Consider the following 12,675-nt stretch of genomic DNA (forward strand, 5'->3'; position numbering starts at 1 on the left):
CTATTTGAATAAGACATCAGCACATTGTGAATGCTGTTTCACAAGCAACCACATATGCTCTACTCAAGTACCCTCATATTACTGTACAGTATCACATAACATACCTATATTTATTACTTTTCTTGCCCTGCATGAAAGAGAGAGATGATACTTGTAATAGATTGCATCAGCAGCAGCAGGCACTCATTAAACTTCTGCTCCTCTAATATTACATAACTGTTTTCTTTTCAAGTGCTCTAAACTTTCTTGGAGTCAGGATCTATCCTAGCTATTGACTACAGCTTTACTTCTTTCAACTCTCTCCAGTGTACAAGACCAGAAAACTTTTAGCATTTTTCACGAACAGGAATAGACACATATTGCAGGCAATTTACACCACCGAAAACAAGGCAGCCTCACAAATCAGTCACTGTCATGTATTATACTTTATTACAAAGAAAGAAAGTGTCTCCTAACGCCACAATTAAGGAGTCCTCCCATTGCAAAAGTCAGACTGCTGAAAAGCTCCAAGTTAGCGCAAGTGAAATCCACAAGCTGTTGTATGTTTTCAACATCGCAGCATCCCAAAACAGATTACCCTAAAGCAGTTCTACTGGTAGACAGCATTTCGCATTCGTAACACAACAGGCACTGAGGTGCAGGGAAGTATGCCTTTTTCGGTGATTACCATGTCCACAAATTGGGGTGCCGTAACGTCATACATGAGGTTAAGAAAGCTCAGTGACGGCAAGTCTTTTAGGCCATCAGTCTTAACGTTTGGTGGCAGACTCGACACAAGCTGAGAAGTTGGCCCTGCAATGAGAGAAGCAATGTCACAGAGTTATACCAGTCTCACTTTTCTATAGCAGCAGCAGTTGTACTCTTTTCGGTGGCTTATTAACTGTTTGCAGTCATGTGCTGTGCCCTCTCTGACACACACACAAAAAAAGATCCCCTCCACTCAGCTGTCAGTAAGCACCTGATATTGCACACCATGTTTTTGTTGTTTTTGTGGCACCTTCTTTCAAGAACTTTCAAGTTACCACCACTTTTTAGTATTGGGTATGTCTGCCTCTAACGTTCGTTTGTAGCCTTTTTCGTGGGCCGATCCTGCATATAGTGCAGTCTAGAAATGTGACAGAACTGACGATGATGACTTATGACAATGATGATGGTTATGATGACAACGATGATTATTGCACTGACGATTATTATTATTATGATGATGATAATTGACAACAAAATGGAAGACTATCCAACCTTTAGTAGACATCAATTAAACGTTGATGCTCCAGCATGGTTCTCACAATAAATTATTAAGTTCACCCATCCCATTCTCAACCCCAACTCCCCCAGGAAGACAGTCTTTCATAGACTTCAACAACAGGTTGAATCACCTTACAACTTTTTTTCAACCATTGAGATTTGCACTTCGCACTTTGTAGCGCCTGCATACAAGGCTAGCACTTTCTTAAGTGCTCACTTGAAGGAGTAGGCACAAAGCACTGAAAGAATGGCTAGGCTTTTTCCACGCGACACTTTACACAAAGAACTCACGTGAGTTTAGTAAATCTGATAATGATTTCAGTGCAGAGGATAAATAAAATAAATTTCTGAATTTATTGTCTCACAGCTGCACAGTCGGCTATGAGGGATGCCATCGAGAAGGGCTACAGATTGTTTTTGGCCACCTGAGGTTCCTTCATGATTTCAGTGCAGAGGATAAATAAAATAAATTTCTGAATTTATTGTCTCACAGCTGCACAGTTGGCTATGAGGGATGCCATCGAGAAGGGCTACGGATTGTTTTTGGCCACCTGAGGTTCCTTCACGTGTACCCAAAAAGCACTGTACATGGGGTTTTTTACACTCTTGTGGTACCAGAATGCGGTCGTTGGGGCCAGGCATCGAACCCACGACCTCGTCCTCAGCAGCAGAATGCCACTGCCACGGAGCCACTTCAGTGGGTCCAAGGATAAATATATTCTAAGATCAGATGACCAACAATTACGAGAGCACTCAAGAAAGCTATGATGAGGACCTTGGAGAAAACGGTTCGTTGCGTTGTGGTGATCCCCCGCAACACGATGCTGGATGGAGACTACACAGTGCAAGAGCCTCAGGAATAAAGAAAATCTTCTGAAATAAATCACTTACGACGTGCTTGACCACATGAGTTCATCGTGTGGGTGGACTCGGAGTAAGTGAACCCTCATGATTGCAAAGAGTTAAGTCCTGTGTACGGTCAGTATCAGCTCGTTCGCCACGTTTGCTCTAGGATGCGGATTCATTTGCACCCGCTTGGCTAGCAGCAATGAAACTTTCCCGTTTGAGGAATACAAGTTCTCAGAATCAACAACTGATCTAATAAACAGCTATAATTTTCGGTTCAAGTGGTAGCTTGCATCATCTTTTGTTGTTTCGGGACATCACAAACTGCTTAGAAATCTAGCCAAACTAGGTGTAAGGCAAGAGCCATTGCTTTGGTGGGTACTGGCCATGTTGACGCAAATTTTTTGGGCCTAGTTTGGGCAGGCCCACTATATCCGAAGATGAAATGCCTGATGCAAATGCCAAACAATATTTTCGGCTTGCCCACATGCACTGGACACAGGCTCCAAAAACATTTGGGTCCCCTATCCTTAAACTCTAAAATGGCATACAACTAAAAGCCCTGTCCCTGCTGGAAAAATCATGCTTACTAGTAATAATACAAAAACATAGGTGATTTATCTACTACAGGTCAAATAATAACTCAAAAGAAAAATTCCCATGAAAAAAATGCACTACTTCCCCTAAAGTAATAATCCTGTTTGCGCATGGATGATCTCTGAGCAGTAAATGAGTCAAGCTAGTGTAAGCCCTTTGTTCACTCTCAATGGGAGGAGCAACTCGCTTTACACTGCAAAAGGGGATGCAAAACCAGAAATGTTAAGCCCAGTTTCCCTAAAAAGATGAACACCTGCACATCTCCCAGAATTTAATGCTGCATATAGCAGTGTTTTTGTCTTGACCAAAACACTGCTATAAAGCAGTAACGCTAATGGTCCAACAAACCGCACAAGAAAAATCTGAATGAAAATTTTGGCGTAATTTTGCTTACTCACCCAGTTCATTGAGCGCAAAGGAGTCTGTGATGACCCTATCAGAGAACTTGTACGTTTCACAGCATACCAACACTGGTACATTCCTCGATCTTGCAACCAGTGCTATTTGAGAGGTACCAATGTGGCTCATAACATAGCCATTTGCCAAGAGGGTACTGGCCCCAAGCACCACTTTGGTCACCTGTAAGAATGTGAAAAACATGATTAAAGACCGCCCTAGCTTTCCCGATTCTGCTGCAGTCCCCAAATGGTCGTGACTGGTGCTACTAAGTTACTAAAACACCACAAGGTGACAGGTCAGAAGCCTTATGACTAGTGCTAAGTCAATAAAACACTGCAAGGGCGCATGTCAAAAGCCTTATCACTAAGTCACTGAGACACCACAAGGTCACACGTTAAAGGCCTTATGACTAGTGCCAAGATATAAAAACACCACAAGGTCACATGACAAAAGCCCTATGACTAATGCCAAGTCATAGAAACGCCACGAGGTAACATGTCAAAAGCCTTATGGCAAGCCACTAAAACAACCCAAAATTGTAGTCAAAAAGATGTTCCCATTAGTCATCTTCAATAAGACACAGCTGGTAAGTGACGAGTGATATGCACTGAGAATAACATCAGCTAACAAATATATGCAACAGCGGCACTGGATGCAAATACTATCTTTAAATATTGGCTTGAAAGCAAGGCAGCATATATGTTCCAGACCAATCAGTTCTGCAGCTATTCCTTTCTCTGGTTGTACTAAAACAGTGCAACAAGGGCAAAATAAAGGAAGTGAGATGACACTAGGTGGTGGCAGTCAACAAACAGTTTATTTGCACATGAACAACAAATTAGTAGTCTGAAGATTGATAGCGTGACACTGAGACACCAGTACGAAGTTCTCACAGCATATTAACTGCTATGTCCAGAAATATTTCCCAATAAATTAGCACTTCGTACAAAGCTCAGTAGTTCATTCTTGAAATAAATGTGTGTTTGGCCTGCAGAATAAAAGAGTTAAGGCCAGAATAAAAGTGTAGGAGCTACAGAAACACCTTATGCTGAAAGTATTCATTGAAGTTGTCTATGACGCTGACATCCTTTTGCAAACAATAAACCTTCAAAAATCAGACCTACCTCTTTCATTATGTAGGACACGGCAGTTATAAGGACATAAGTACAGCTGATCCCAACATTTGACAAGTACTCCAACATTTCTCGACCTACAGGAAAGGGAACTGTATTAGACACCGCTTCCTTAGACCTGGTACTGGAAACAAGAATGTAATGGATGCAAATGCAAGGAATAAGCAATGCAACAGTTCCAAGGTGATGTGGTACACTAACCTCGAAACTGCGGCCGGCTGTCAACAACGATCACTCTGAAGTTTTTCCCAGACTCGTGCGCCACCTTGAGCACACTCTTGACCAGAGATGAACTGCAATAAAAATGTTGGCAACGGCAAGAATTACAAATCGGGAAATGTAAAGCAGCAGTGACTACATACAGCTATTATTTGCAGAATAGCCACTGATTTACAGTGCTAAGCGAGTGAAATGCGATACTCGGAGCGTGTGGCTGCGGGCACTTTTGGCGCCACCAGCGGGCACTGGGGGCCTCAACGTGGTGCCACATTTCTGTGCCACATGAAAACAAGAGCACTCGTGATGCACTATGACTGCATCTCGTCACTCAGCGATGACCCAGCACTCACTGGTGGCACAAAAATCACCAGCTGCCATGCAGTCCCAGTATCACGTTTCAATTGCCAAGCACTGCATAGCAGACTTGTCCAAATAAGAAAAGCAATCAAAATATACAACACTGCCAATACAGCCAACAAATATTACCGTACCTGCTCAAATACAACACAATTTCTATCTTTCTTTTTTTTCCAGAATTAAATGCCTCAGGAAACAGCTCAAACTATATCTGGGCCTTGAATATCCAATATTTATTTCCAATCTTTAGGTTCAAAATGTGGCAAGCTCAACTGTCAGGTCTCTAAGCTTTGTGGGAAAGCCAACCTCTAGCCAGCATGAGGCACTGGTTGGTGAATTGCAAAAGAACTTGAAGCAGCAAAGAAAAATGGAGGCAATGACATCAACGGCTCCAACAACAATACAGAGTATTTAGGCGCGATGGCTTGATCCTCCATAGCAATGCTTATCCACAGAGCCTTTGGCGCATTAACACAGCTGTGCCAGTGCAAGTACATGCAGCTGCTTGGGGCAGTGCACATGTTACTCTTAGAATCTTTTAGCCCCATGGAATGGTCCCACGCACAATGCTGGGAACTCTATGCCACATCGAATGTGACAAACCACCCATTGTGCTACATTAGAAGGGCCTGTTTTGTTTGCGCAAACACAGCCTGTACTGTGCATAATCAATTTACATTATAACGGCATCATTATCTTGCCTCTGCACTCATCAAAAGCCTCCCCTTATATTATACAGTCGATCCCGAATACCATATTTACTCCCATAATGATCGCACTCACATAATGATCGCACCCTGAACTTGTCGCAGCAATATGTCGTGTGCCAAGTCTAGCTAATAATGATCGCGCTCACCATCTGTCGAATGCTACGTGAACGACTCTTGAAGACATACCAAGCGGTCTGCATGCACCCAACATTCTTAAGCAGATGCCCCATTTTATTCCTTTCGTCACTTTCCGCACTGCCATGAAAAAAAAAATGGCTACAACCAAACTTGTCTCGGCTTTATTATTTGTAGGCTTCATAATGGTTTTGGTCAACAACAACATAAAGGGCGCCTTTTGATTCTTCTCATCTGCACTCGTGGGCACGCAACAAATCCCGAGCGGCAACGATAGTGGCCCCGTTTACACTGATACGTTGGAAGTGTACCATATCCATACGCCGACGCTTGTAACGAAGCTAAGATATTCGCCCACCCTTAGCGGAAACATGCCGTATTAGGATAGCAGTGAAGACAAATGCCGCAGTTTCCTCAGCATGCCCGCCATGTGTTTCTACGTCACTGGCAGCTAAGCGCACCGATCTCTGTTTGTGTCCCCTCAATGTGGACATGGCTATGTTATTAAACTTGCCGGTATTAACGGTATTATTCATTACTGATACGGAAGAAACTGTTTCAATGCGTGTAATGTACTCACAAGAAGAAAAATAATAGCGTTCGGCGCGTTCAGCTTGCTCCGCCGGCCGCCATTTTTGTTTTGGTGTCCTGCACTGACAGTGGCAGCTGCCTGCTTGTCATCCCGCAGTAAATGCGAGATGAAAAAAAAAAATGTTTCTTTTCGTGGGAAATTTAACCTGCGTAACGATCGCACCCCTTAATTTGCGTCAATTTTTTTTACAAAAAAGTGCAATTATTATGCAAGTAAATACGGTATATCGAACTCAGATATACTGAATTATTGTCTTTATCAAACAGTTGTTAAATCCCCTTGGAAATCCAATGCAAAAGCATAGCAATGTGCTACACGTGCATTGAGCTCCCGTTCAGTGCCACATTCAATATATCGAACACTGTGCCCCACCAAGTCGATGGGGCATTGTGTCCTCGCACCAAGCGCGGGGACAAAATCACTCACGTTGATGGAAATATTTAATACTGCTAAATTTAGAACAGCACTATTTTGACAGATGCTGTCAAACAAGGGATTGAATCTGCAGAGCAGTGCAGTCGCTGACCGATAAATCGGACAACAATAATTTGTACATGCTCGGTAATTCGGACAGCTCCGCGGCACTGCCAATGGCCCCATAGACTTAATGTGCAGAGACAACCAATATTTCGAGCAGCCGCCAGCTTTACACTCAATTATCCGGACTTCGTTCATGGCTGTACCGTACACCGACACTACCTACATTATCTCCTCTGGCAACCTCGACAAGACATCAAGTATGGCCTCAGAGATTGCATGTTAGATGGTAATCTCTGAGGCCTTCCCTTGGTCGCAGCACTACGCCTCAGAGATTTAACTGCAAAATGCTAATCTTGGAGGCTTTGCCTGAATCATAGGTCGCATAAACATTGCGATCATCACATCCTATACTGGCAGCCCTGCACATCGCCTGCTCTCGCCATTCTGTTTGTCGAGTTTGTCTTTCAGACACCGTTACGCTATTCTGTGGTTTGTTTACTTTGCATTACAGACAGCCCTCTGTTGGCTCCAAGAAGTCTTTATTGTGAACTTATGGACAGTCTGTGTCAAACTGCACCAACGGTGCCCTCGCAGTCCAATTCAGAACATGTCTAGAGTCACAGTCCGAATGACTCCGCAACTAGAGAGCCTGAACCTGCCGCCTACCATTATGTGCTCAAATGCAGACGTCATTGATGACCTGCTAGGCAGCGGTATGCCGATTTTCGCCGCTGTTACATTTGAAGACTTTGCAGGCATCGACAGTGCAGTGTTGTCATGTACCGAACTGAACGATGACAAAATAATTAAGCAAGTTCTCCTATCGTCAAACAGTAACTCTAACTCAGATGATGATGATGATGTGCTGTGTGCTCCGGAGCCTTGACATGCAGACTCAAGCTTTTACAGTCCTTGCATCGGTGTACAGAGTCAGCACATAAGTGGCAGAAATACAGGCGTACTTGGTTGCACGTAAGCGGAAGTGCATGCAGCAACGAATCGACCACTTATTCCTTGCACAGGGGCCTTAAAACGTAAATAAAATTATCTTTTTTTGGATGTATTCATTTTTTCAGACATTCGATAGTTTGGACTTATTTAGACTCCTCATGGAGTCCAAATTATCGGTCGTTGACTGTACATTCCATGGAGGAAAAAATGAGCAAGGTGCTCTTCGTTTTGCTTGTTGAGGATATGGATGGCTCGTGCAAACTGAGGCTGCTCTTTCTCTGGCTAGACCAGATCGCCACTCTGCTTTGAGAACATGAAATGCATCCCGATCTGATAAATGTTCAACAAAGAAGCATGGATCACACTCGATCTTTTCACTGAGTGGCACTGGGTATGGGATGCCGAATTGGAGGTGCTATGTCACCAAGTTTGTCTTGCAGCTAAAGCTCCCTCTAAAGAAGCATAGGCACGCAGAGGGAGAAAAAAACACGCATGTGCACACATAGAAAAATCGTGCGGAAGCCCTCAACGATATGATTGTCAATGTAAGACAAGGGCTTTCCACGAACAGCATTCTAGAATTCCCACGAGTGACCAAGACAAATCTGCCAAGACCCAACCTCCGCTTGAAAAAATCTTTAGCATTACAGGTTGAATTGAACAAAGCCACCCCATGTCACATCCGCACTTTGCGGAAAGACCATTGCAGCAGCAGTGCGTGACTCATCGCTGTGTGAATCACAGGTCCATACTGAACACGTTTCCATTTGTGCTCGTATGGTTACACATGAGTGGGAATGGACTTGGTATGTTTAGCAAAATGAAAGCCGTTTCCAAAACTGACAGCATGCGCATAGTGTTGGTAGTCGCCGACAGAGAGGCCGGAGGGGAAGGGCCGAGAATGAAGAGACATACTGGCCACGAGGCGTTGGAACACAGAGGCATGCAAGACAAACGCGGGCTGTTTAGAGTGGTCAAGAGGTGAGGACCGGTTCCAACAGAAAATCGGTTCTGAAATTCGACATAGCAGTCCACCTGGTTCGTTGCCCACACATGATGATTGGCCATTTAAAAGGCATATTGATGGTATTGTAACAGACATGCGACCGGGCATGTTTCCATGCGATCCGCAGTGCAAGTGAGCTGATGGCGGCACAGCGCATATTTCTATACAGTCTACTTTGCTTCTGCAGTGCATCCATTTCTATTTTATCTTGTATAAAAACGCACAACAAGCACTTCAACGCACGCGAGGTGCACCGCGGTGTCACACCAGGAAACGCAGGCTTTAAGGGTTACCGTTGCAACATTCATGAACAAAAAATAAGTCAACTTTTGTATGTTCGACACAACCTGGGAGAAGCAAATCGACAAGCTCCCGCTTCTCACGATCTCCGGAAAATGTTCGAGCCATGTGGAGATTTCAGGTAAGCTTCAGATAAACATATTTTTTTATATTTCGGATCATATATATAGAACTATCTTGCAACTCCCTTCGACTTCAAAATATATCCAGAATTGACAGTATTTACGGCTTCGTTAAATTCCTAACAAGTGTTGCCCTTTACGAGGCAGACAGGAAACATCAGAATGCCAGAAAGAGGAATAACTTTTCTACCCTTATACCTTATCGGGTAGAAAAGTGGGTACAAAATGTTTCAATTACTCTAATGCTTTCATTTCAAAGGTGCACCCAAAATCAATTAACACTTTGTGTCCCAAGATTACCTGCAGATTAAAACTAGATTGGAAACTGCATTTGCAATGCTGGTAACAGCCATCAGACTAGCCTCTTTCCACTGCCACCACAAGATGGCAACAAAACAAGTTATTACACATGTTAGTCACGTGGCCGAATGCACTGCTTTCATCACAAAGAGCTCATCCAAAGTTATTTTATGTGCTAAGATAGCGTCAATGATTGCTGAATCGCACATTCAACATTATGGAGATTTCCATGCATTGCAGGACAAAGTGGTTAATTTAGGTGTGGGCCATCACCTCCATCGTGACTGCTGCAGAGTCATTCAAGAAATGTTGAATATCAAATGCAATGAACCACATGGAGGTCGACAGGTTGTGATCCACAGACAGCGAAAGAGAGCTGTGCAAGAGCACTGGCGATGGAGATTACGTGTGAACAAATCTAAATTGTGTGAAGGTAAATTCTGTGCGTCATTTTTTCAACATTATGAAAATTAGAGGCATGCTACTTTTCTTGTCACAAATTCGAGTGTGCATTAGGTTTTGGTGCACATTAGTTAATTATTTTGAATCTATAAAAAGTGGATGCGCATTAGCAAACAATGTTGAGCTAGTTGGTGCTGAATGGCTTGATGATGCTGAAGATGTGCATTTAGATTTGTGGGCACTTTAGAATCAAGTAATAAGGTATATAAGAGGCTGGTAAAATTTAACATTAAATTAACAACATAGAATTAATGACATAGAAGGGTCACCAACTTAATTCTGTGAAAGGAATGCATAGGTTGCAAGTTCATAACCACATTTAGCAGAGTACTGCCTTCCAAAAAAAAAAAAAAAGCTGTACAACCTACAACAGTAAAAAATATCAATTACTTCGGCACAAAATGGTACTTTTTTAAAAATCCTATCCTCAAAATAAACATGAATACGAAGGTTTCAGGAAGTGATGAAAAAGAAGACTGTGTTTACCAGCAATATGTCAAAATCACGTCCTCATCCATGATCTTTTGCTGGGCCTCTACTGTGATCTGCCGCTTCGCCAGACATACTTCCTCGTACACAAACTTCCTAATCCATTCCACGAGACTCTCTTTCACCTGAAAAAACCAACAAACGAACAAAAAGCTATAGAATATGAACGAACATCCCACATATTCACACACAAAACTTATTTGTCTTCTCTGCTTTGCTACGTTTTCACAGGAAACCTGAAGTCTAAAGGGATTCACAGGAGATATAAATACTTTCTTTTAAAGCATTCTTCAGTTGCCTTCTTATGCATTAAATTAAAATTAATTAAATATGGATTTTAAATGTATGCATTAAAAGCATTCTTTAGTTATGAAATGTAAAGTCAGAACTGGCCCAAAAAATTATAATTTAAATATAAAAGAACCCCAGGTGGTCCAAATTTCCGGAGTCCCCCACTACGGCATGCCTCATAATCAGATCGTGGTTTTGGCACGTAAAATCTCACACTCTAATTTTAATACATTTTGCTTTCTTGAAGTCGCTAAAAGCAAATGCTGAAAGTGCATGGGAATGACTCCTAACCCACTAATTTCAGTGCTACAACTTCAGTAATGTCATAATTGCTTAGATATATACTTCCACAATTTTCCCATATGACTCGCTACAGTTGAGCCTACAGCAAATTCTAACTCAGTTAAGTGAACTTGCTGAACACATTAATATTAAAAGGCACTCTGCAGTCATGTTCCAAAAGAACTTTTTGTACAGCTGCTTATGAGTGAGCGACATGAATTGATTTGTGTTCAAGCAACCTGTAACGTGCATATCTAGAATGACTACTCAGTGTCCTATTTTGCTCCTCAATGCACCGGAAACTGACTCATATGTTTTTTTTTTTTTAATTTTCAAAGCTCGGTTGCCGTGATGCAAACAATGTGTTCCCATATTATGTTGTGCTTGTTCATGCAATACACTTCTTGTTCACATAATATATCTTGTATTCCTGCAGTCCCATGAAAAAATTTACCACCAGTATATTACTGCCACCAGACTGGTAGACCATTTAGGAATACCTAATAAAAGAATTTGCCACGTGTGCTTTGTTATGACAACAAAAACTTGCAATTTTTTATACAGTGGTGAGAAAGTTGATCTTCTTACCTCTGCCACAGGCTCCGTATCTTGAATTTCGGAGATGCGGGCCTTCAGAAATGTCACTGCATTCTGCATACTCATGCTCAAAGGCCTGGATTTATTTAGAAACCTGCATAAAATTATTTTTAAAATATAGCTATAACACAGCATATGGTAAAACTGCAATACTGAACTGCCTTGCACCTTGATAAATGAAAACACAGCACTGAAAAAAAAAAAGGGAAATTATGTGTCAATATGGCAATGTGAACTTAGTAAAACCAAGTTCTTGAAACTTGAAAAGTTCAGTCCTTGGCTACATTAAAACGCAATGAAATACATTTTTCATGACAAAAGTTACACAGGTCCAAACAGACGTTATCAAAATCTATGAGGCCACGGCAAGCTCATGTAGCAAACTCAAGGTGGGATCATCTCGTGTTATAGCCTCTTTGCATCTTTTCTGGGTTATTAAGCATCTTCTCAAGGTAAAAGTGGCTTTTTAGTGTCGTTGAATAGTAATTTACTAATACAGGTAAATAATTTTCCTCTCTAGTGTACCTTTAGAAGTGAGGCTGTTTGCTTTATCGAATTTATCACATTTGCACTTATTTAACATCACACAAGGTCACAGACATTTAGTGTTACAGACCAGTGCAACAGAACATAATTTTTTTTAAAATCGCTGTATTATATTTATGTATATGCAATACATTTCACACTCAGCATATATCAATTGCAGAACTCCCACAAAAAATTCACGCGCAATGTAAAGGCCTCGTACTTGACAAGTTCCAAAACAACAGTCAGTGTCAGCATGCACAGCAGGTACATCGCAAAGTGATCCTTAATGTTTAAGCCCTGAAAGCATACATGACTGACAAAATAACAGCGAAATACTACGCATACCATAAGTAAATGAACCGGGTGCCAATATCCAACTGCATTGTCGTGTGGTATAGCGAAACTTCAATCCTTGAAACAGAATGGTTTAGCACACAAAGCAACCATTTCATAAATACCTTTCAATCTAGAGTTGCTCTCTTTCCGTGTCATCAGTCCACACTACAACCTACATAAAAGCACATTACTGTATAAAGCAGTCCGTTGATAGCTGTGCCCCGACAGATATGGCAAAAAAAGTTTCTTTGCCAGCCTGACAACAGCCCGAATCCTCTTGTCTGTCTGAGTGATATTG

The 12,675-nt window shown here is 41.9% G+C and overlaps 1 protein-coding gene across 2 annotated transcripts in view; it reads right to left on the reverse strand.

Annotated features, from left to right (window-relative positions):
* Positions 1–406: 406 nt before the first annotated feature.
* The window catches only part of eIF2Bdelta (eukaryotic translation initiation factor 2B subunit delta), a 32,127-nt gene continuing 19,858 nt past the window's right edge, over positions 407–12,675 (reverse strand). For both annotated transcript variants that reach the window (XM_050170821.3, XM_050170822.3), the window contains exons 9-14: positions 11,505–11,607; positions 10,341–10,468; positions 4,422–4,513; positions 4,212–4,297; positions 3,087–3,267; positions 407–792 (exon numbers count right to left, since the gene is read on the reverse strand). In XM_050170821.3, coding sequence (XP_050026778.1) covers positions 590–792; positions 3,087–3,267; positions 4,212–4,297; positions 4,422–4,513; positions 10,341–10,468; positions 11,505–11,607 — 793 coding nt within the window. In that variant the 3' untranslated portion in view covers positions 407–589. The remainder of the gene's footprint in view (positions 793–3,086; positions 3,268–4,211; positions 4,298–4,421; positions 4,514–10,340; positions 10,469–11,504; positions 11,608–12,675) is intronic.

Source organism: Dermacentor andersoni, chromosome 6, assembly GCF_023375885.2.
Source record: "Dermacentor andersoni chromosome 6, qqDerAnde1_hic_scaffold, whole genome shotgun sequence".
Taxonomy (NCBI): domain Eukaryota; kingdom Metazoa; phylum Arthropoda; class Arachnida; order Ixodida; family Ixodidae; genus Dermacentor; species Dermacentor andersoni.